This window comes from Phyllostomus hastatus, unplaced genomic scaffold (assembly GCF_019186645.2).
Source record: "Phyllostomus hastatus isolate PE091 unplaced genomic scaffold, TTU_PhHast_1.1 phas_scaffold_39, whole genome shotgun sequence".
Taxonomy (NCBI): Eukaryota; Metazoa; Chordata; class Mammalia; order Chiroptera; family Phyllostomidae; genus Phyllostomus; species Phyllostomus hastatus.
The window spans coordinates 6,453,134-6,476,610 of NW_025334028.1; the positions used below are offsets into that span (position 1 = coordinate 6,453,134).

The 23,477-nt window shown below is 39.6% G+C and overlaps 1 protein-coding gene and 1 non-coding gene across 9 annotated transcripts in view; both read left to right on the plus strand.

Moving 5' to 3' along the window:
* ENOPH1 (enolase-phosphatase 1) overlaps positions 1–23,477 on the plus strand; it is a 74,024-nt gene that overhangs the window by 9,958 nt on the left and 40,589 nt on the right. For 4 of the 8 annotated variants that reach the window (XM_045820164.1, XM_045820161.1, XM_045820160.1 and 1 more), the window contains 5 exons: positions 1,010–1,111; positions 2,341–2,543; positions 4,591–4,723; positions 6,880–7,003; positions 13,018–14,066. In XM_045820164.1, the coding sequence (XP_045676120.1) occupies positions 1,010–1,111; positions 2,341–2,543; positions 4,591–4,723; positions 6,880–7,003; positions 13,018–13,157 (702 nt within the window). In that variant the 3' untranslated portion in view covers positions 13,158–14,066. Of the gene's footprint in view, positions 1–1,009; positions 1,112–2,340; positions 2,544–4,590; positions 4,724–6,879; positions 7,004–9,507; positions 9,619–13,017; positions 14,067–23,477 lie in introns of those variants that run through there. The other 4 variants (XM_045820166.1, XM_045820165.1, XM_045820162.1 and 1 more) reach the window with 3 other exon arrangements.
* On the plus strand, positions 18,431–18,493 carry LOC123807014. Its single transcript, XR_006783583.1, has one exon. It is a non-coding gene; the product is annotated as a U7 small nuclear RNA (small nuclear RNA).

The following is a 23,477-nucleotide window of genomic DNA, read 5'->3' on the forward strand; positions in this document are numbered from 1 at the left end:
TTAGGGTCTACACTCAAAGCATATTTTCAAGACTGGTTGGTTATTCCTAAGACTGTTGAAGAGACATGATGCTCTGGAATCATGCAGTGTTCTGCTCATATTCTGTTTATCTTACCATTGTACCTCATTATAATTCTTTGTTTACCTGCCACCCCACCTCCAGATTCTTAAACTTGTTGAGAATAGGTACTTTGACTTATTTATGTTTTCAGTCCTTTTCCCCATGCCTCACTCAGGGACTAGCATATTTTGGCATATAGTAGACACAAAACAGTTGTTGGAAGTGCCACATTTTATTTGATAAGGTACATATGCTACAATTGCAAGTAAATGTAAAGATTTTGACCTAAGAGAAATCATAATCCCAATGCATGGATTACTGATAGGTTATTTCTGAATTGTTTTGTACATTACTACTAGGGTAGTCTAGTAAGTAGTCTGATTACCAAGAATCATGGTGATCAGGTTTTGTTTTAAAAACATTTGTCATGCATGGACACTATTATTTCAGCAGACATTTGAGTTATGTACATGTGCCGAATACTGTGGTGTGCCTTGGAGTTACAACTGTGAGCAACATATACTTGATCCCTCTTTTAAAGACCTATGGTCTAGCAATCTAGTTCCAGAGTCAGCAGGCTTTTTCTGTACAGGGCAGAATAGTAAGTGTTCAGACTTTGCAGGCCATATGACCTTGGTTGTAAACACTCAGTTCTGCCATTGTGGCCCCAAAGTAGTTGTAGACACTATGTAAACATGAATGTGGCTGTGTTCCAATAAATTTCATTCACGAAAACAAGAGGTAGAACAGATTTGGCCCAGGAGCCATGGTTTACTTATTCTTGATCTAGTTCATTTATTTCTTGTTCTCTGTCTCATATATCCACAGCTGCTATTTTCATATTTTCAGTGACTTATTTGCTACAATTAGCTAAGGTGATATTGTTGAAGAGCTTGATCTCATGCAAATGAATAAAGTTGATTCTTGTTTCTTTTGCTCTTTTACCAGGACATTTTATTTCCTTACATCAAAGAAAATGTTAAAGAGTATTTGCAGATACACTGGGAAGAAGAGGAGTGTCAGCAGGATGTCAGTCTTTTGAGGAAACAGGTTGGGACATTGTTATTCTATTTCTTCCACATTCCCAAGTGTCTTAGAAATAGGATTCCTAGAGACTTATGCCTAAGCCCTTTGTGGGTGGAATGCAAAAGGTTTTGTGCTGTCTTTTCACATTTTTCATTAATGTCTCAGTGACAGCACCTTATCTCCTCATTCTCCACTCTTTTCTGGCTCCTGGCATGAGCCCCTGCTGAGCCCTGCACAGTGCTCCCGGGCCCTCACATCTACACACTTTCTCCAGACCTCTTACCCCAGCTCACACTTGGCCCCACCATCATCTCCACCTGAGTCTCACATGCTTATTCTGCCCAGTTTTCAGTCTCTTTTTTCCCTTCTGCGGTGTGCTGTGGATCTCCTGTTTTGTTGTTTTTCCTATTAAAATTACTTCAGTGGCAAAGATCTCAATATGCTGTGCAGAGCTAACTCTCTGGCAGTTTTTTTCTTGTTAATTTTCTATATTGGACAATGTGGAACACTGAATTTTTTAATGTTAAAAGTTAAGATTGGAAATATAGGCATATTCTTTGGGGCACTGGGGTATTTCTGTTTGTTGGATTTTCTAGATAATTCATGGTTAGTCTGAAACACTCCCCTCCTTTGCCTTTTTTGTTGTCTTCAATTCTTGTTGAAACATGCATACATATTCCTGCATTGTAGGATATGAATCATTGAGTTTTTAGATGTTAGACACAGGCGTTGTCACATTGTCAGTCTTCCAAGTAGCTGTTAAGAGTTTTTGCAATATGTGGATTGCAGGAAACTGTGAACCAACCTCAGACATTACTTCACTAGCTTCTTTTAATTGAACTCCAGGCATGAACTAATTTTAAAGGTTTTCCTTATTTTTTTTTCCCCCCTCAGTTATAGTACAGAGAAAATGAACAGATTTAATTGAGGTCATGGTTTGTTGATCATAGTAATTGAATCAGTAAACCAGGTTTTATTATGTCATTTTATCATGTGCTGTCTCTCTTCTCACATTAATGCCTCTTGGTTTAAATTTCAGCTTTAGCAATATAGGAAAGGTAAATATAAATTATTAATCCAGTTTCTTTTAGGAATCATTCAGATCAGCCACAAAATGTAAGATACTTTAAATTTGTAACAGTGCTTGGTGCTAAAGATATTTAGAGAAAGTTGTTCAGCTTGGTTGTCATGTATCATTTTAAGTGCTCCTTTTTCAAATAAGAAACAAACTACATGTTGTTTATGACTTGAAGGCTGAAGAGGACTCCCACCTGATTGGGGCTGTTCCGATCCCTGCTGCATCTGAAAATGGGGCAGATGACCCACAACAGACGATCCAGGCTGTGGTAGATAATGTGTGCTGGCAGATGTCTCTGGACCGAAAGACCACGGCACTGAAACAGCTGCAGGGCCACATGTGGAGGGCAGCATTCACAGCGGGGCGTGTGAAAGCAGAGTATGTAGGCTGCTCACGTGACTCTGAACATTTCACCAGCCTCAAAACCAAACACATTTTCTACTGGTCCTCTTTCTCCAGTGTTGCTCAACTAGTAAAATAGATAAAATCAACATTCTTTTTATTCTAACACATGAATGCTTTGTTTTCAAAACTGGGATAAAAATTTCACCCAGCTAAATTCCCCAAACCTGATGTTTGTCTTAATAGGATGGTTGAAGGACTTTTAATACCAGTGTGAAAACGGCTTCCTAGAAAATGGTCACTTTTTAAATAAGTTGTATTTGATCCTTTTCATAAGAGTAATAGCACTGCTGGGCTGCTTCCCAGGACCATTAGACTACCTGTTTTCTGTTCTTTTAGAGAAGCAAGAACTATACTTCTGCACTCCCTCACTTTTGGGGATACTCAGAGTGTCAGCAGTGCCACTCTGTTTTGTGCTCTTTTGAGCACCTTCCATAGACCTTTAGTCTTGGTTGTGGAGTTCCTGAGCACTCTTGCTTAAGGAGACTCAGGAGTCTTATGTTGCTCAGGTATTAATAAGGCACTGCCACTGAGGGGTTTAGACCATTGCGTGATGTAAACCTTAAGATCCAAGACCGTTTCTAGCTGCCTATGTTTCTTTTCTTTCTTTCTTTTTTTTTTTTTTTTTTGCAAATGAGATGCCATTTCTTTATATACTTTACAAGGGGCTTCCATTGTTTAAAAGATGCATGGAATGTCAGGATAGGCCAGTGATATGGGAATATCAGCTAGATTGCTTTGTAAAACATTCAGAAGAGGAGCCAGGAGACTATGCTTGAATTACTTAGCCCTTCCTTCTCTTGGTCTTGGTTTCTCAATTATAAAACCAGGGACTTGAAATAAATTATCTTAGACTTCTAAGCCCTTATTTGGAGCAATAACAATGTGCATATTCAACATGGAAAAATTCTCTCTCTGTAAGTACAAAGTAGCACACAAAATTATTCACAATTATGTGTGCTGGTTTTGAACTAATGAATCTCTTTTCTTCAATTAGTTCAACATATTAAGCTGTTTTATGCAGTAGAAGATTTCTCTGAAATTTTTCACTCTTTTAGGGATGACTAGCTCCACATCCCAACTTCCTTGTGCTTCTCTTTTCATTCATCTTCATGATATTTCCACCACTGAAGAGAACAGATAAAATAGATTTGGTAAACAAGACAATGTCAGGAATTAGAAAAACAGACACTTTACTGATCAGCAAATGTGTGATGGTACAAGTTGCTTATCTGATTTGGTACATAATTCTTTTTTCTGTGTAGTAAAACTTGAGGTTTTCTTAATTCTCAGGAAATACAGTTCCATTTTGTAGATAATCAAAAATTACTAGCTTGAGCCCCCAAACATGTTTTCTTTTGTTGGGGTACAGATCTGTCTAAAAGTATTCCCATGCTTTCTTAAGGCACACTGGATATCATTTAACCTTCTCTTGTCATGTATTACATTGAAGATTCCACAGTAGTACAATATTATTGTTTGCTTTTTTGAGTTCTTTGGGAATTTAAAAAGTCACTTTCTGCCCTGATCAGTGTGGCTCAGTTCATTGGAGCATCATCATGTAAACTTAAAGGTCACAGGTCTGATTTCTGATCAGGGCACATGCCTAGGTTGTGGCTTTGGTCCCCAATTGGGCACATGTATGAGGCAACCAGTCAGTGTTTCTCACATTGGTGTTTCTCTCCCTCTCTCTCCCTACCTTCCACCCTCTCTAAAATCAATAAGCATGTCCTAGGGTGAGGATTAAAAAAATTACTTATTTCATTCTGTTATCTGTAATAACTTTTGACTATCATTAGTGGGACTGTCAAAAACTACTCTTTTTTCCACCTGAATTGTTGCTTCTGATCTGTGATTCTAGAACTCCATTGACACTCTTATTAGATTTGCAGATGAAGTCTTATGGAGTTGCTTCTCACGGAGACCATTTGGGCACAGATAGAGAAACTCGTGACAGCTGTTTTGACTGTTTTTCATCTGGCTAGATAACATGTTCCTGCATTTTAACTTTTGTTTTCTCCAGGTTCTTTGAAGATGTAGTTCCAGCAGTCAAGAAGTGGAGAGAGGCTGGAATGAAGGTGTATGTTTACTCTTCAGGGAGTGTAGAGGCACAGAAACTATTATTTGGGTATTCTACAGAGGGAGATATTCTTGAGGTAGGTTACCTAATCACTTTGTTCTTTGACACGATCAAAGCATGAAATAATGAATGTTAAGGGATATGCTACAGTTACAAGCTAAATTAGCATTCAGGCAATTGCATTTATATATGCTAAGCTCTTTGTACGGGGAAGTGGAAAAACTGGGGAATACATTATAAGCAAGGGCAAAATGTTCTGTGTTACCAACCTTTACATCAATCATTCGTACACTTTGTTGTGCATAAGGATCACCGGGGGAGTTTATTTAAAATATAGATCCCTGGGCCCTGCCTCCCAGAAAATCTGAATTGGCAGGACTGGGGTAGGGAGTCAGGAATCTGCATTTTTAAATATCCACTCTAAGTGATTTGATGATGGTAGTATTAGAACCATATATAAAATACAGCTAATAAGACATGAGCTAGCTTATAAATAAGCTATCTTGCCAATGTTAGGAAATCGTTAGACCAAAGGAAGCTAATGTCATGCTTTTTTGTTGTTGTTGTTTAAAGTATCAGGTAAAGTATAAAATAGTGATATATGTCACTATCCCAAAACAACAACAAAAAAAACCCCAGAGTTCTTGAATGCAGCAGAGTAAAGGTGCATTGATTGTTTCTAGTGCTTTGGAGAGCTACAGATTTTATTTGAGCAGACCTAACATTCTTTTGTTAATTTAATATAATTTTATTTTTAATCCTCACCTGAGGATATGCTTATTGATTTTAGAGAAGGAGGGAGAGACAGAGATGTGAAAAAGAAACATTGATTGGTTGCGTCCTGTATGTACCCCAACTGGGGATCAAACCTGCAACCTAGGTATGACTGTATGCCCTGACTGGGGATGGAACCTGCAGCCTTTTGGTGTAAGGGATGCCAATCCAACCAAGTGAACCACCTGGCCAGGGAGAACCAGCATTCTTATGTAAGAGAACTGGGTACAATATTAAAACAGTGAAGGTCACCTATTAAATCTTGTTCATGAAAAAATTCTTGTTAACCCTGTGTCCCACCATCCATCTCTACGTCCCCTGGAGGAGACTGGTCATTGGAAGAAGGGAATACTTTAGGGCCTCAAAAAGAAATGCTAACTCAATCAATGCACACTGAATTTAGTGATACACAGTAGGTCACCCAGACAACTATTTTTTAAAATAAATATTTATTGAGCTTCTGTATACAGGGAACACTTTGGCTTTGATAATTATATTCTCATTTTATTTTTATTTATATTCTAAATAAAAAATTCAGTCAGTAAAAAAATGTAATTATTGATAACTATTGCCCTCTGAATACAGATGTAATCCTTTTCTGCTCTCTCTGGTATGACAGACAATAAGGTGAAGATAGGACGTGATAATTATCTACTGAGTTCAATAGTGAAAACTTTATTCTTCAGTTACTAAATGAGGCAGAACTTGAGAGAAAAAAATGTAAAACCATTTTTAACTTTTTATAAGTTAAAAAAATCATAATGTTACCTTAATTTGTCTTTGAGTGGTTGTTAGGCTTGTTTTTTAGTTTGTGAAAAGTTCTGAAAATATTGAAGAGATTACATTATAAAAGCTGATCCTTAATATGGAATTGTTTTAATTACTGTTGGTTAAATTAGCAGGTGACAGTTTGGCCTCAATTATTTCTAAGATGACAAAGGTATACTATCTCTTGGGTAGAATTTCAAAATGTTTTAATCAGAAATTGAAAGGTTGTTGAAAGTAAAGTAATAGCTTATTAATGAAGCAGGTTAGAGAAATCTGTTCGTTCTGGGGTCAAAAGGACAATGGTCAGAATTTTTCTTCAGGAGTGATACGTATTCTAGTAAGTAGTTTGAGTGCAAATAGTATTTTAAGGGTAGAAAGTAGGGCATGTGTATTTTTAAAGATTTTGGATAAAAAAATTAATGCTAATGAAAGAAACAAGTAGATTATAAAATGACCTTATATGTGTTGAACTGGTAGTCTTCTCCTTTCAAATGTATATTGCTATGAAAGCTTTGTATATACTTTTGTAGCCCTCACAAAGTAATCTGTTAAGTAGATTTTCAATTGTATACTGAGTGAGTGAAGTTACTCTGATTGTTACTCTGATATTTCAGAGATAAGGGATAAGAAACAAGGGGTCCAGGTTACAAGTATACTTATAGTGTCAGTCTTTCCCATTTCTGTATTCAGCTTATTGACGGTCACTTTGATACCAAGATTGGACACAAAGTGGAGAGTGAGAGTTATCGAAAGATTGCAGACAGCATTGGGTGCTCAACCAGCAACATCTTGTTTCTGACAGACATCACTCCAGGTGAGTAATCTGACTTCCTGCTCCAGGATGGGATCTGAGGCTGGCCCTGCAAACACATTGCCTCTTTAAAGAAAGTGTATATGTAGACCCGTGAAAAATGAAAATTTTATCAAAAGAGGCAATGAACCAGCCAACTCACCTCTCTTTCCATTTACCAGTTCTTGGGGTTTGTGTGTGGGGAAGTGGCATTGGAAAGACTAATTCTTCTCATTTTTTCTTTATTCATGGTTCCCTACCCATCCCTCTGTACATGCATACACACACACACATACAGATGAAATGGAAGAATAAGAAAGGATGACTTAAGGGCTTCAGTGTGGGAGTGAGCATGCATACAAGAATATGACGGTAGATGCATGGCTAATTAAGGAGAATAAAGGCACAGTGGACCTGTAGCAAATATATTTAACAGCAGTGAGAGCACATATACACAGCCAAAAAAAGAGAAAGAGGACTCTAGTTTGAGTGATTTTGCCTCATTGTCATTCCAGTTGATGAACACTGACTGCCCTGTGGTGACTAGGTGCCTCACCCCTGCCTTCCCTAGGACCATCTCAGGCCCCCAGGAACCCCTCATGATTCTCCTGTTTAAAGACAGCATTTTTTTACCCAGCATGGCCCTCTTTATTTTATATGGTACATTATCAGATGCACTAAACAATATATGCTGTTCTTTATTGGCAATTTAAGTGATTTCAAGAGTGGTTTAAAACATGTACTCAAGAGTCCTCCACAGAATTATAGAGGGAAACAGTGAATAAAGAAATAGAACAGCAGGTAAAGAGGTGGAGGGTGCTGGAAGCTGTGGTCTCTGCCATTCTTACCTGAAAGCCCTAGTTGGTGAGGCTTTCCTACATTTACCCACCTGGCCCCTGCTTTTGATTTCATGCTCATTCTTAAGAGTTGTGCGATTCCTAGGGGGCCTACTCTTGGTGTGTTTACAATTGCCCTTGTATTTGAGGTAGTTCTGTATGTTTACATTTCTTCTACTTGCTTTGGATTGTATAAGTTTCACCTTCCTTTCACACCCAGAACGGGGCTTTGTGTATTGTACAGCTGCTCTGACACTGTCTGTGCTGAAGGCTGGGGAGGGTATTGGGGAAAAGAGGCAGAGGTCAGGGAGTGGTCTTTTGCCTAGTTGGCTCCACATGGCTCCTGGGCCCCTTGGAGGAAGCTTTAGCATTTGTTGGAAGTATTCCTCCCTTTAGCCCTCTGTCTCTTGTCACAACTAAAGCCATCCTCTTCACTAGAACTTTCAGAGATAGGGCCCAAAGGCGATCCAGGCTGCTGGCAAAGGTGTCTCACCTGTTACCACAGGTGTAGGAATATATTTTTTCTACTTCTGACCCCTTGCCCTTTTGGTTTGTTGTATTAGGGAAGAGTTGTAGGTATATAGTAAGCAAGTACTAATTTGCTTAGCAGTTTTGAAAAAAATCTTAACCAGCATGGATCATTTAATGCCTTCAGTAACTTACGTTTTTCAGAGAAAGAGGGGTAAAACAGGCTTAATTCCACCTGACATACAGTAGACATTCAGTAATCATGAATACCTTGGTTACATTTCAGACCTTGGTGAATCTAGATTGGAATTTTTGACTTAGGAAGACAGTATTTAGTGAGGATCAGCCCCTGTCCTGCATGTCCTGTCTTGGGTCAGCTTCAGGGTCTAAGGGCTTCTGTCAACTGGTGTCTCCTTTTCTGACATACTGGAAAGCTTTAAATTTGCATGTCTGGCTGCACTGAAAGTGAAAGACAGATGCACGGACATACTACTTCACATTCATTGTGTAACTAGATAGCCAGGCCACTTAAATGTACCATCAGCAAGCATTAGCTGTAACAGCAAGCATTTCACCTGGCCTCTACTTTCAACTGTAAATGTTAGCTTGTCATATTTCTCTGTAGAAACCTTTTACTGGTTTCTATAGAAAGCTATAATGTACCCTTCTCCTTGAATGGTTTTTGGGGGATTAGAGTGGTGGGGTGGGGAGTTGGCTTTACCGTGTACATATTTAGGGATGCACCAGCAGTTTCTGTGAGGAATGATACTTTTGCTCCTTATGGAAGGGAAACAAGCTTTGTTCTGGTGAATTTGTTCGGTTTAATCTGTAAATTGCTTTTCTTTAATTCACATAAAGAGGGCTATGGAAGATGAAGGTCTATGGTTTGTCCTATATTTAATTTTCTTAGCATTTTTGAATGGTAAGTTTCTGCAGGCTTAAAATTAGGAATCTGCTTTTTGGCTGAAGTTCCCCACAAAGTCGGCCTGAGCATTATATGCTCCCCAGCACCTTGTCCTATCTCCCACCTTTAGGTTACTATTAATGATTACAGTCCCTGCCCTAAGGCCACACTTATAGTTTCTTCATAGTCTTGTTTTTCAGCCACATTTTTTTTTTGTCTAGTCGCCATCATAGTACATCTATAATTTTAGGTATATTCTTCTTCCTTAAGCCATTTCCTTCGGTTGCAGTCACAGATATTACTCCTGTTCTTTTTTACAGACTAGAGATGGCCCTCAGGTTGGCCTCACAATGAAATTGGTTCCCTGAGAGTCCTCCACAAAGAGGTTATATTCCTGCCCCTAGACTTCTGCCAGCCCCATGCCCTGTAGTGATGTGGACCCCGGCTCATGGGGTCCACCACATTGTGGATGAGATACGAGAAATTCACATGGACTACAAATCCTATGGAGGAAAAGGGACGGCATGGCTGCTCTCTCAAGAGGAAAAAAAACCTCGGCTCTTGCCGTGACAGGCCTTTATTCTTTTCTGGGTACCTTACCTTGAGGATAGTCGTCATTTACTATGCACAGGTTCACTGCAGGGTACTATCTTTCACAAATAACAAAGGAAAGAATGCTGCTAATTACTTCAAAGAGAAGGATGTTGCAGAAAAAGGGCAAAAGTGGTTGAACTGATTACACTCTATACTTGGGAGGTTTAGCACAGACTTCAGGAAGTTACAGTAAGCACTTGCTGCCTCAATTCAGGGTGAGGGAGTTTTAGCAAAAGCAAGCCTCATAGCAATCTAGGTACAATGCAGGCCTGATTCCCCATGGGAAAACCTCTCCATGGGTGTGGTCCTGCCTGCCCACTGATTCCACTGATTTTCCACGTGGGGGCTGAGCTACAATTCCACGCCATGTGAAGCGGTTCCCTACACTGTAGTAGGACCAGAACTGGGCCCATCTGTAGCTGGGTTGGGGCCTTGCCTGGCTGTAGCCCATCTGTAGCTGGCTGCCTATCTTGCTATTGTCTATTATCTCTGAACCTGTGTTTTGGTACCAGGTGCCCAGACTTCTATTGCCAAGGCAAAGTGGAAGACCAAGTGATATCCCCAATATTGATTGGATTGGCCAAAATGTCAGTTTTTTACTGCCAAATAAAACACATTTTTCACTTTCACCAATAACTTTATTGATCTGGATATTTTGAGTATGTTGGCTATCTCCCGCATAGTGTAACATTGACTGTTCTCAATTAGTGTCTCCACTTGATCGCTATCAACTTCAACTGATCTTACCTAACTGTGGAGCATCATCCAGCAAGAAGTCTGTAGCACAAAATTTTGCAAACCACTTTTGACACATTTGATCAGCCTCAGCACCTCCTCCATACACTGCACAAATCTTTTTTAGCGTTTCAGTTGCATTTTTACCTTTCTTGAAATAATAAAGCACAATATGTCAAAAATGTTGTGGATTTTCTTCCATCTTCAAATGGCTACAGAAAAATTCTATTAAAATGGCTACAGAAAAATACACCAATTTCGATAAGTTTTTTTTATTTAAATGTGCACTGATATGACAGCTGTCACAATGCAGTCTAACAAAATTGTTTTGAATGAAGTTAAAGACAACTAAGCACTACTAGAGCCATTTTGGGGAAAAAACAAACTTTTTTGGGCAACTCAATCATACCCAAGTGTAAAGGAGAAGTGAAAGACTTTCTCCCTTTGGAGGAAAGGAAAGGGGTCCAGGGTTTTAAGTCAAATGTTAGCTAAGTGTCTCATTATATGAATAGAACAAATATATGCTTAGGGAAAAACTTCATGGTGATCTAGGTAAGACACTGAATGTCATTTGCTAGTGTCAAGTCCCACGTGGTCATGGATTGTGGATCATGATGGCTTAGCTTAGTGGGTATCCCAGATTGCTCATTAGAAGGAGAGCTTTGCTTGAGGCACTTGGCTGGGAACTGGGAGTGGGAGGCAGCTGCCTCTTCTGCTGGAATGAATGGCATATGCAGAATTTGCCTGTGAAGGAAATGTTAAGCATTTGTATTGCCTGGAAAGATGACATCCCTTTCACAGGAAGAGCAGAAGATCAACACTTGGGATGGGAGGAGGAAGAGATAGCTCTGTCCCACTTTTCTCTGGGAACTCTCTCAACACCACTGCCCTTGATCCATTCAGATACTGTAACCTTTCTTTGAAGGTTGAGAAACTATTAAGGGTTTTTTTTTTATACCAAATCTAAATTCCATAGAATGTATTTCAGATTCTTTCCCAGTTTTATTCTGTTTATCCAAGTATTCCCTAACTTTCTGACCTGTGTTTGGGCTCCCATTCCAGTATTTGCACAGCTATTTTATGTCTGCTTAGCATGTATCCATTCTTGCTCATTTCTTTTCCCTGAAATTTTTTATCAAAATTCATCCTCTGCATATCCTAATTCTGTAGTTCCACATTGGGGACCTGAGATTCTGCTTTTTAAACAAGCTTTCAGGTGATTTCCCTCACTTGCTGGTCCATGGACCATACTTGTAGTGGTAGTACTCTAGAGCAGGAGTTGGCAAACTTATTCTGTAAAGGCCAGATAGTACATACTTTAGGCTTTGCAGGCGTACAGCCTCTGTCACAGCTGTCCAGCTCCACCTTTGTAGTGTGAAATCAGCTATAGATAATACACAAATGAATGGGTGTGGCTGTGTTCTAATAAAATTATGTTTACAAAAACAAGTAGGCTGTAATTTGCTGACTTTCATTCTAGAGGAGACCACAGAGGCAAATTAACAATTTCAAGCTTAGCTCTACCACTTGCTAGCTCTCAGTTTCCCTATCTGTAGATTGGGGATGGTAATACTAACTACCTCAGGGTTGTTGTGAACATTTACATGAGAATGCCAGCTCCATGAAGGCAGGAGCTTTGTTTTCTCTGTTCCTAGAACAGTACCTAGTACTTAGTAGGTGTTAAATTAATATATTAGCTGTTATCTTTCAGGTGGAAACAAATTGAAGAGATATGTAACCTAAGGCATTTTAGAGATATTTCCTGCAACATCTAACTTACCTAGTTTTAATTTACTAGTCCTATTTTTATTTGTACCTACCATGCGGTCACTGGTCTCAATCTATTGAGGGAGGAGAGAGACAACAGATAATAACTGCCAACTCACGTGGTTGTGATGGAACTAAATACAGGGTGTTAATGCCGTAACCGTGCTTCTGGAAGATGAGATATTTGAGTTGAATTTCTAAGAGTGGGAATTTGTGAGGCAAAAGAAGATGGGCAGTCTAGTCAGGGATTATGACACATTTGAGCTCCGGATCTGAGTGCAAGTATTTTGGCTTGATTAGGTTCTAGGATTCCATTTGTCCCATATGTACTTAATTGGTATTTTTCCTGACAGGCTGCTCTGTGGGAAACAGTTTAATTCTCTGTAGGACTAATGGGAAGAAACAGAGGAAAGTTGTAGACAGAACATGATTCTGTCCTGCTGCATTCATATGTACTTAATAAAACTCAGAAGTCTGGATATATTGCCTTTTAGCCTGTCAAGTACAATTATAAAATTTTTTTTATTATAGAAAAATTAAAAATTATTTAGGAGAGAGAAATATAGTCAATATCCACGTGCCCATCTTCTAGCTTCAGCAGTGATTCAGTCAGGGCCAAACTTGTTTTTTTACATTCCCACATCTCCTGATTACTTTGAAGCAAATCTCAGAGATCATATTTTGATGTTTCTGGGTGGTCAGATGTTTCTGACATATATTTTGGTCTTTCACAGAAGCCAGTGCTGCTGAGAAAGCAGATGTACATGTAGCTGTGGTGGTAAGACCTGGCAATGCAGGACTAACAGATGATGAAAAGACTTACTATAGCCTCATCACATCCTTCAGCGAACTGCACCTGCCTTCCTCATGTTAGAGGAGGACTTCTAAGGAAGTCTGAACTGTCTTCACAGAATTGTCCATGTAGTGTAGTTTTATTATCCTAATGGTAAAAGGAACTTACTTTTATGTATGCAAGTATATATGTGTGTGTTCAGATTACCTTTCATAGGCACAGAAGTGATGGGAGAAATCTCAGTTAAGTGAAAAGGAAACTAATTTAAAGACGCTTTGTGTGTAGAAATTGTTTGAAATTATAACTCTCACCCTTATCGAGGGTAAAATGTAGTTGAGAGAAGAAATTACTGTAATACAGATCCAATGTGTTATGTTTATCAAGTTACGTACTAAAATAGAAAGACAGGTTTGAGAACTTATTCAGAAGCCTTGGTATTTTAAAAACTGGAAATATTTCAAAGACTTATTCCTAATAATTCAGCCCTCTTTTAATTATGAGTTAGAAGATTACAGCAGCTGAATTTCAAAATATTAGCTGCCTACATACAAAAGACAAAGTTATTTATTTCTGTTCCAGAAGAGACAAAATGGGGAAAGGAAGCTTATTTGCATCTTGATCAAACATCTGTTACTTAAAAAACTTGCAAATCATTGTTGCATCCTCAGTTGCCTTATCAGTGAAAAAGGTGCACTGATGTAACAGGTAAAATAGGAACATGGTTCTAAACCTGCCTGTTGTTATAGATTTCATAGTTGCCTTTCTAACTCCTCCTTAGCACAGTTTGAGAATATGTTAATGCTGTTTACTATTTTTTTTAAAGTTGATTGAAATTAGTTTATAAGACCTAGAAGAGCCCTACTATGTACTATTTTCCTTGAAATGGATGCGAGAAATATAAATTTTATAAAAGCATCATTTATCCTGGTTCAATTCTAATAGGATGTCATGTTAATTTCATGTTGTGCTTAATAAAAAAAATTTTCTTTACTCAGTTTTATGTAGGTCCCTGAACTACACCTCTTACTGCTATAATAAAAAAAAAAGCTGTAGACCCGGCTGGCGTAGCTCAGTGGATTGAGCTCAGGCTATGAACCAAAGGGTCTCAGGTTCAATTCCCAGTCAGGGCACATGCCTGGGTTGCGGGGCTAGGTCCCCAGTGGGGGCCATGTGAGAGGCAACCACACATTGATGTTTCTCTCTCTCTTTCTCCCTCCCTTCCCCTCTCTAAAAATAAATAAAATCTTAAATAAAATAAAAAAGAAGCTGTAGATATTGAGAAAAATAAAAATTTAATGTTAGTTTTGTCTTGTGTGTGTGTGTTTTAATGGAATGCCATTGGAAAATCATTGGTGATTATTTGATTTATGTATACATACATGGCTAACCTCATTGGTTATTATTTCATTTAGATAGTCAGTATTTAGGTTATGAGTGCAGTTTCTTGGATTTTTGAGACTCATATTTGAGGTTTATAGGATAAAGCTTGAAGAAGGCAAGAAGCAATTCTAAATAAGAAAAACTAATGAATCCTGGAGGAATAATTTTGGGAACACTTTGAATAAGGAAAAGGAAGTAGCTTTGCAAATATAAGAGGAGAGGGAATATAAAAGATTTTATGTTGATAACTTTCAACTTCTAATAGCTAATTAATCAAAGGAGTAGGGAAATAGAGTAGTATACAGGAAATGAATATACCATATTTTGCCATGTATAATGTATTTCTGTGAATAATACACACCCATGTTTTTGGCCCAAACTTTGTTTAGCTTTAATTTTTTAATTCGATTTTTATTTATTTATATTTGGATACTTATTTTTGCATTATAGAGGAATTTTAAAGGAGTTACACTTTCAATGCATAAACAAATTAAAAACATTTATAGAGATGGATTAGTATTATCTATGCATAGTGTGCACCCTTATTTTCCCCTCAAAAATTTGGGCTAAAAGGTGCACATTGCAAAATACAGTAAGTAAATCTTAAAAATGGGAGTGAGTTATAAATGGTGGTAAAACCACAAATTAATAAAAGTTTGAACATACAGTTTCTGGAAAGGCTCATGGGAAGATGACAGAAAAGTATCTTAATTATACTAAAGGAATAATCGGAAATTAAATAAATGAGAAAATAATGCCTTGGAGTCTGGATTAGAAAGGAATTTAAGGGAAAGGAGGGGACTCAGTATCTAGTGAATGGAGAATTGAGTTGGAGAGGTGGATACAGACTGCTATAGCAAAATACCAGAGACTGGGTGGCTAATAGTGTTATTTCTTACAGTTTCGAAGGCTGGGAAGTCAAATCATGTTGCTGGTAAATGATGGGAGCCCGTTTCCTCATAAGACAAGTTTTCTCTTTGTAACCTTACGTGGTGGAAGGGACAAAGGAGCTTTCTTGGGCTTCTTTTATAAAGGCACTAATCCCATTCGTGAGCGTTCTGCCAAGGTTCACCAAAGGTCCTACTTCTAAGTGTATCACCTTGATGGAGAGGACCCAAGTGGAGGAGTAAGTGGAAACTGCACTAACCTCCCAAAATCAAACTGGAATTATAACTAAATCATAGAAAAAAATGCCAAATAACCAACTGACGGCTAGCTGTAGAGAAGCCTTATAACCACAGAGGAACCATCACATAAGGAGACTGGTAGGGAGTACAGAGATGTGAGAGCTAGCTGGGCTCTCACAGATGACATCTGAAGTGCTGGAGGGGGTATTTCAGTGGCTGGAGGATACTCCCTGAGAAGTGTGAGGCCAAAATCCCAACTTGGGCTCCCCAGGCTACAGCACCAGAGCCAGAAAAGGAACCCAAAAAATACAGGGCTGTGAAAAGCAGCAGGGCATCTGTCCACCAGGGAGAGATGGCTAGAGATGCAGAGACCCTCTTTAAAGGGCCAACACGCCAAGTTTTGTTTGCAGCCACTTACTGTAGTTTCCAACACACAGGGCAGAGTGGAGTAGAGATGTGTGAGGAGAGTCTGGGGCAGGTGGCTCGGGAGAGAACTGAAGGAACAGTTATCAGGATCACTGTGCAGAGCCATTCCCCATACTGCAGGAGCCATCGTTTTTTGGCAGAGCACTCACTCAATGGCATCAGCCTGAGGGGAAGCAGCAGCCCTGCCCACAGGAGTTATTCTGCCCCACCCTGTGGGGCTTAAACCCTGCTGCTGAGGAGTACAGCTGGAAGGCATTCATTGACTAACCCTACAGAAAGCCTGCAGGCAGAGGTGGATCATTGGGAGCTCTGAGACTTTAGCTGACCCTCTTGCAGGCCTCCTGGTTCTGATAAAAGCCAGCCTTGGTGGGCAGCGAAGTTCTTTCTGTGCACACAGGCCCATCAGAGGGAGCCACATGATGTGGATTGTGGATAGCTCCAAACAGGCTGCCCAGAGCCAGTCACAAACGAGGTTTTACTTAGGTGTGTACCAGAGTCTTCTAGATCTACTTCCCTAATCTGGTGAAGAAAAAACCCCCACAAAAGTCCAGGAAGCTCAGAGTCCCAAAAAAGTCGGCCCCAAAGAGGCCTACACTAAGACACATCATAATTAAAATGGCAAGGCCTAAAGACAAGGAGAGAATCCTAAAAGCCACAAGAGAAAAGCAGGTAGTTACCTACAGGGGAACACCAATTAGACTGTCATTTGATTTCTGAACAAAACCATTTCAGGCCAGAGGGAGTTATGAAATTTAAGATGATGAAAAGCAAGGACCTACAACTAAGGCTATTTTACCCAGCAAGGCTATTATTTAAAATTGAAGGAGAAATAAGGAGCTTCCCAGACAAGAAAAAGCTAAAGAAGTTTTTTTTAGCACCAAACCAGCAGAGCAACAAATGTTAAAGGGCTTGCTTTAAGAAGAAGAAAAACAGGAAAATGGTCTAACAAAATGGCACTAAATACATATCTATCAATAATCATCTTAAATGTGAATAGCTTAAATGCTCCACCCAAAAGACATAGAGTAGCTGAATGGATAAGAAAACAAGACTCATGTATTTGCTGCCTCCTAGAGACCCACCTCAGATCAAAAGACACACACAGACTAAAGGTACTGTAAAGGGATGGCAAAAGGTATTTCATGCAAATGGGAACGGAAAAAAAAAGCTGGAGTAGCAATACTTAATCCAACATAATAGACTTTAAAACCAAGGCTGTAGTAAGAGACAAAGCACTCTACATAATGATAAAGAGAAGAATCCAGTAAGAGGATATAACCCTAGGAAACATTTACACACCAACACAGGAGCACTTAAATATGTGAAGCAAATCTTGATGGGGATAAAGGGAGTGACTGACAGGAATACAGTCATAGGGGGGGATTTTAACACCCCTTTGACTTCAATGGGTAGAACTTTCTGACAAAATCAAAAAGGAGACAGCAGCCTTAAATGACACACTCGATCGAATGGTTTTAATTGATAACCTTAAGAGCATTTCACCCCAAAGCAGCAGAATATACATACTTTTCAAATGCCAAATATATCACCTTGAGGGTTAGATTTCAATATACGCACTTATGAGGTACACATTCAGCCTACAGTAACAGGCATTTACTGTCCATAAAAAGAGTAACAGAAAAACTAGTTTATATTGATTAATTGAGGACAAATAGATTAAAACATTAAGAGAAAGTTGCAATATCAAATTCAGTTTGTCAAAGAAGGCTGTGAAAGGAAGGAGGAAAGATGGGGGACCTATTTCTTAGATCCTAAGAAACTCATTCATAATGTGATAGGAAAGGATCTTAGAAACATCCTTGAGTTGTAAAGGACATTGGTCATGAAGGAAGAAAAATGACTAGAAAATGAGTAGTGAGATAGGAGATAAATCCAGATAAATTCATGGTCTTTAGTAAGGGCAGGAGGAAAAATCTCACCTAGAATTTCCAAATAGAGAATAAAGAAAGACACTAAATTTTCTTAGCATCCTGTTTGCAGAACATACAAGGGACAAAGGACTCGAAGTTGTGGCCCTTTTCATTTCTGTTTGTTAATCCAGATCTACCTCAGCTGTGCTCTTTGCGACAATGGCACTGATTTCCAGTCTTGGGTCAAAACCCAAGTTTGTTCTTAGAAGAGAAGACTCAGACAAAAGGGCTTCTCTAATCTTATTAGAAACTCTGTAGTAGCAGAGCCTGACGTTTGGCCTTCCGAAAGGCTGGTCTTAGTTGCTAAGCTTAACTAGTGTCTAGTTTTAAGAGCTGCACAAAGAAAGGTTGAAGGCTGCTTGCTCTACTGCCAAAACAGGTGCACAGCAGCCTTTGCCCAGCAGGTGGTGCTGTTTCTCTAGAGGCCTTATCAAGTGCGAGGTCACCAGATTTAGCAGATGGAGCTAACACAGCATTAACAGAAAAATAAGAGTGCTTACAGCTCTTTTTGAATTTGCCTAGTAGGTCTTCCTGTCTTTACTAAAAGACCCATAATTTTGAAAAAAGAGACAGAAAATAAGTATGCATGTGAAAAGCAACTGATCAATGTTTTTCTCTTGATGTTTCCCTCTTTCTCCCTTTCCTCCCTTCCCCTCCCTATAAATAAGTCAGTCAGTCAGTCAGTAAATAAATAAATAAATATCTTTAAAAAATTAATTATAGTTCATTTGCCCTTAAAAGGCAATAGCTTGAACCCTAACCAATGTGGCTCTCGGTTGTGTGTCATCCTGCAAAGTGGGAGGTTGCATGTGTCTGGGTTGCAGGTTCAACCCCAGGTCTGGGCATGTGCAAGAGGCAACTGATCAATGTTTCTCTTCTTCTCTCCAACCCTTCCCCTCTCTCTCAAAATAAATAAACTATTTAAAATAAAAGGCAATAGCATGATATTTTAAGTCAGAGTAGTTTTGGGGATGGCAATAATCCTGGATGAAATCCATCCACTGATATTCCTCTTTCCCTTTATCCCTTAAGTAATTTGTTTTTAAATGGTAAGTTTTGGATAGCCAATCTTTCCAGCTGAAATATTAAAAAGAGATTGTTTTCACGTTTTTAAATTTTCCATCAGAGCACAAAGTTGAATTACTATATGCCAAAACAATTTATTATCTCACCACTCATGCCCAAAAGGTAAAATGCTATCCAGCGTAATTTAAGAATAATTTGTAGTTTTTGCTAACACCTTGGAGTAACTCTAATAGAAGTAGAATTCACCCTCCTTACAGATTTTTAAAAAATATTTTATTGATTATTCTATTATAGCTGTCCCATTACCCCCTCCATCCCCCTCCACCTGCACACCCTCCCCCACCCACATTCCCTCTCTCTAGTTCATGTCCATGTGTCATAAGTTCTTTAGCTTCTATATTTCCCATACCATTCTTGCCCTCCCCCTGTCTATTTTCTACCTACCATCTATGCTACTTATTCTCCATACCTTTTACCCCTCTCTCTCCCTCTCACTCCCCTGTTGCTAACCCTCCATGTGTTCTCCATTTCTGTGGTTCTGTTCCTGTTCTAGTTGTTTGCTTACTTTGTTTTTGTTTTAGGTATGGTTGTTAATAATTGTGAGTTTGCTGTCATTTTATTATACATATTTTTTTCTTCTTTTTCTTAGATAAGTCCCTTTAACATTTCATATAATAATGGCTTGGTGATGATGAACTCCTTTAACTTGACCTTACCTGGGAAGCACTTTATCTGCCCTTCCATTCTAAATGAAATTTTTGCTGGATAGAGTAATCTTGGATGTAGGTCCTTGCCTTTCATGACTTGGAATACTTCTTTCCAGCCCCTTCTTGCCTCTAAGATCTCTTTTGAGAAATCAGCTGACAGTCTGATGGGAACTCCTTTGTAGGTTACTGTCCCTAATCTCTTGCTGCTTCTAGGATTCTCTCCTTCATTTTTTTACCTTGGCTAATGTAATTATGATGTGCCTTGGTGTGTTCCTTCTTGGGTCCAACTACTTTGGGACTCTCTGAGTTTCCTGGACTTCCTGGAAGTCTATTTCCTTTGCCAGAATGGGGAAATTCTCCTTTATTATTTGTTCAAATAACTTTTTCACTTGTTGCTCTTCCTCTGCTCCTTCTGGTACCCCTATGATTTGGATGTTGGATCGTTTAAAGATGCCCTGGAGGTTCCTAAGCCTCTCCTCATTTTTTTTAATTCTTATTTCTTCATTTTTTTCTGTGTGGTTGTTTCTTTCTTCCTTCTGGTCCACTCCATTGATATGAGACCCAGCTTTTTTTCCCATTATTTTTGGTTCCCTGTGTATTTTTCTTCATTTCACTTATTGTAGCCTTAATTTTTTCATCTAATTTGTGATCAAAATCAACCAATTCTGTGAGCTTCCTGATCACCAGTGTTTTGAATTGTGCATCTGATAGGTTGGCTATCTCTCAGTTGCTTAAAAGGATGGGTTCTGGGGCTTTCATTTGTTCTTCTGTTTGAGCCATCTCTCTCTCTGTCTCTTTCTCTGTTTGTCTCTCTGTCTCTCTCTCTCTCTTTTTTTTTGGTCTAGTCCTGCCTGTTGCATATGAGGGGCAGAGCCTTAGGTGTTCACCAGGGCGGGGCAACCCAGTTGCTGGGTTGTGATGCTGTACTTGGGCATGGGGGTCTGAGAGGGAACAATGGCACTTGCTCCGCTCTCTGCTGATTTCAGTCCCTTCCGCCACTTCCCCCAAGCAAACTGGACCTTTCTGGTGCTGGTTCCTGTGTGGGTGGGCTTGTGCACCCCGTGTCTTTCCAACAACCTCCCTGGCTGAGTCTCTCCCTGCGCCTCAACCACCACAGGTGTTTTCAATCAGTGCCCCAAGGCTCTATTTCCCAGTGCTGAGTTCCTGGGTTGAGCTCAGTGCCTTGCTTCACAATCACCACCTTGCTGGGTCTGCCAGTTGCCACCCCTCAGCTGGGGTTTGCCAGCCACCACTTGCACACCCAGGGTCTGTCCTCTGTTGTCTTACGTACCTGATCCCAACACTCTGTGCTGCCAGACCCCTCTCCACCTGGCTTCCCGACTCTGCCCCTCTTACCGGTCTGGATGAACGTGTCTATTTTAACTCCTTGGCTGTCTGACTTCTATACAGTTCAATTTTCTGTCAGTTGTGGTTGTTATTCTGCTTCTAAATTGTTATTGTCCCTATCTTGGTTGTATGAGGAGGCACAGTGTGTCTACCTATGCCTGCATCTTGGCTGGAAGTCCCTCCTTACAGATTTAACGCAAGTTGTTCATTCAAATATTGACTAAGCATCTATAATATGTCCTGGGTCTGCTATAAGGGGACACAGTCCCTCCCTGCTCCTGTGGTACATGCATTCTTGGAGGATGCAGTCAATAGTGAACAACAACAAAAATTAGATACCAGAAAGATGCCTATGCAGAGGAAATACGAGAGAGTGACTTTTTACAGGGAGTTGCCAAGAAGGTAACATCTAATCTGAATGACATGAAAATGTAAGAAACTAGAAGGAAGAGCATTCTACAAAGATGGAATGGCATATAGTAAAGATCTAGGTCACAGCGTGACTTATTCCATTATCAAGAGAAGGCCATTGGCTAGCTGCCATCAGAGAAATGGGCAGAGCCAGATTGTTAGGGACTGAATATGATAAAGTTTGAGTTGTGTTGTAAGTGTGGTGGAAAGCCACTATAGAATTTTAAACAGAATATGTCATAATGTGATTTACATTAAGGGAATTCTCTGTTGGATGGAGAATGGTTTATAGGCAGGCAAGAGTAGATGCAGGAAAACCAGTTAAGTATATCAGTGTTGAGTGCAAAGCTAGAAACCACTTTAGGTATCAGAAAGAGATTTGAAATGTGTGAAGTGTTGGCAAAAATCAATGGGAAGGACTACAGTATTGGTAGGGGGACTGCCACTGGACTGTGGGGTTGAAGGACACCCATAGTAATAGTAATCCAGAGTTCAAGAAGCCTGCCACCATTGACACTGCTACCTGATCCAAGAAGCTGGCCAGACACTGGAATGCTGAGTCCAACCATTAGAACTTCAAACACTTGCCTCTGTGACTTTGCGTCCCAACAGCAACACCAACAGGAAGATTGTCTCTGTTCTGCTTCTCTTTAGAAACTTTGTGCTAGTGAATTAAATGGGCACTATCTATTTCCAACCCAGAACTCTATCTACATATAAGGGCCTCTGGGACATGTTTTTAGGTTTCCAACTTCTCCAATTAGTGGATAAAATGGTGCTTGAGAGAGCCAGTCTGCTAGATCAAAGATAGAAGACTATCTCAGTAATGAGTGTACAGGATCATGGCAGTTTGACTTAGGATGGCAATAGTGGAAATAATGTGGAAGTGGACACATTCAGGATATGTTTTAGAGGTGACAATGACAGCACTTAATCAAGTGATTGAATTTGGAAGAGTAACTCCTAGAATTTCAACTTGAGCAGTTGGATACATGGTACCATTGCAAACACAGTGGTGCCATTGACACTGTGGGTGAAGTGTGAAATGCCAACATAGATGTGACCAAAAAACAGTTGGGATTTAACTCTAGAGTTCAGGGCCCTGGCCTGGCTGGAGATCAGGTATGGGAGTTCATTGGCCTACAAATGCTATAAAAGTCATGGGATGTGGTCACATAAGAAGAGTCTGTTGATAGCCTATGCAGGGTCCTGAGGTCCAATATTAAAGAGCAAGCTAAGAAGACAATCCAGCAAAGGAGATGGAAAAGGACTGGGCATTGGGGAAGGAAAACCAGGAGGGTGGCAAAGGAGCCAAATAAGGTAGTGCTCTAATAGGTCAAGAGCTGTTAAGAATTCAAGTAAGTTGAGAATAGCAGTGGCCTTTGGATTGGACAAGTGCAGGCTCAGTAGAGTGGTAGGAACAGAAGTAAGATTATTTGAAGTTGAGGAGTAAGCATGAGGTCTAAGTAAAGGTACATAAATATTGTTGATCTTTTCTTTTTTTAAAAAAGATTTTATCCATTTATTTTTAGAGAGGGAAGGGAGAGAGAAAGAGAGAGAGAGAGAGAAACATCAATGTGCGGTTGCTGGGGGCCGTGGCCTGCAACCCAGGCATGTGCTCTGACTGGGGATCGAACCTGTGACACTTGGTTCACAGCCCACACTCAATCCACTGAGCTATGCCAGCCAGGGTTTATTGTTGATCTTTTCAAAGCATCAACTTTTTTTTTTATTTTTTAAAGATTTTATTTACTTCTAGAGAGAGAGGAAAGGAGGGAGAGAAACAACAATGTGTGAGAGAAATATTGATCAGCTGCCTTTCACACACCCCCAAACGGGGACCTGGCCCACAACCCAGGCATGTGCCCCAACTGGGAATTGAACTGGCAACCCCTTGGTTTGCAGACCGGCATACAACCCCCTGAGCTACACCAGCCAAGGCTCAACATTTTTTTATGATTCTCCATTTTATTTATCTCCACTCTAATCTTTATTATTTCTTTAATCTTGCTTTGGGTTTAGTTTGACCTTTATTTCTAGTTCATT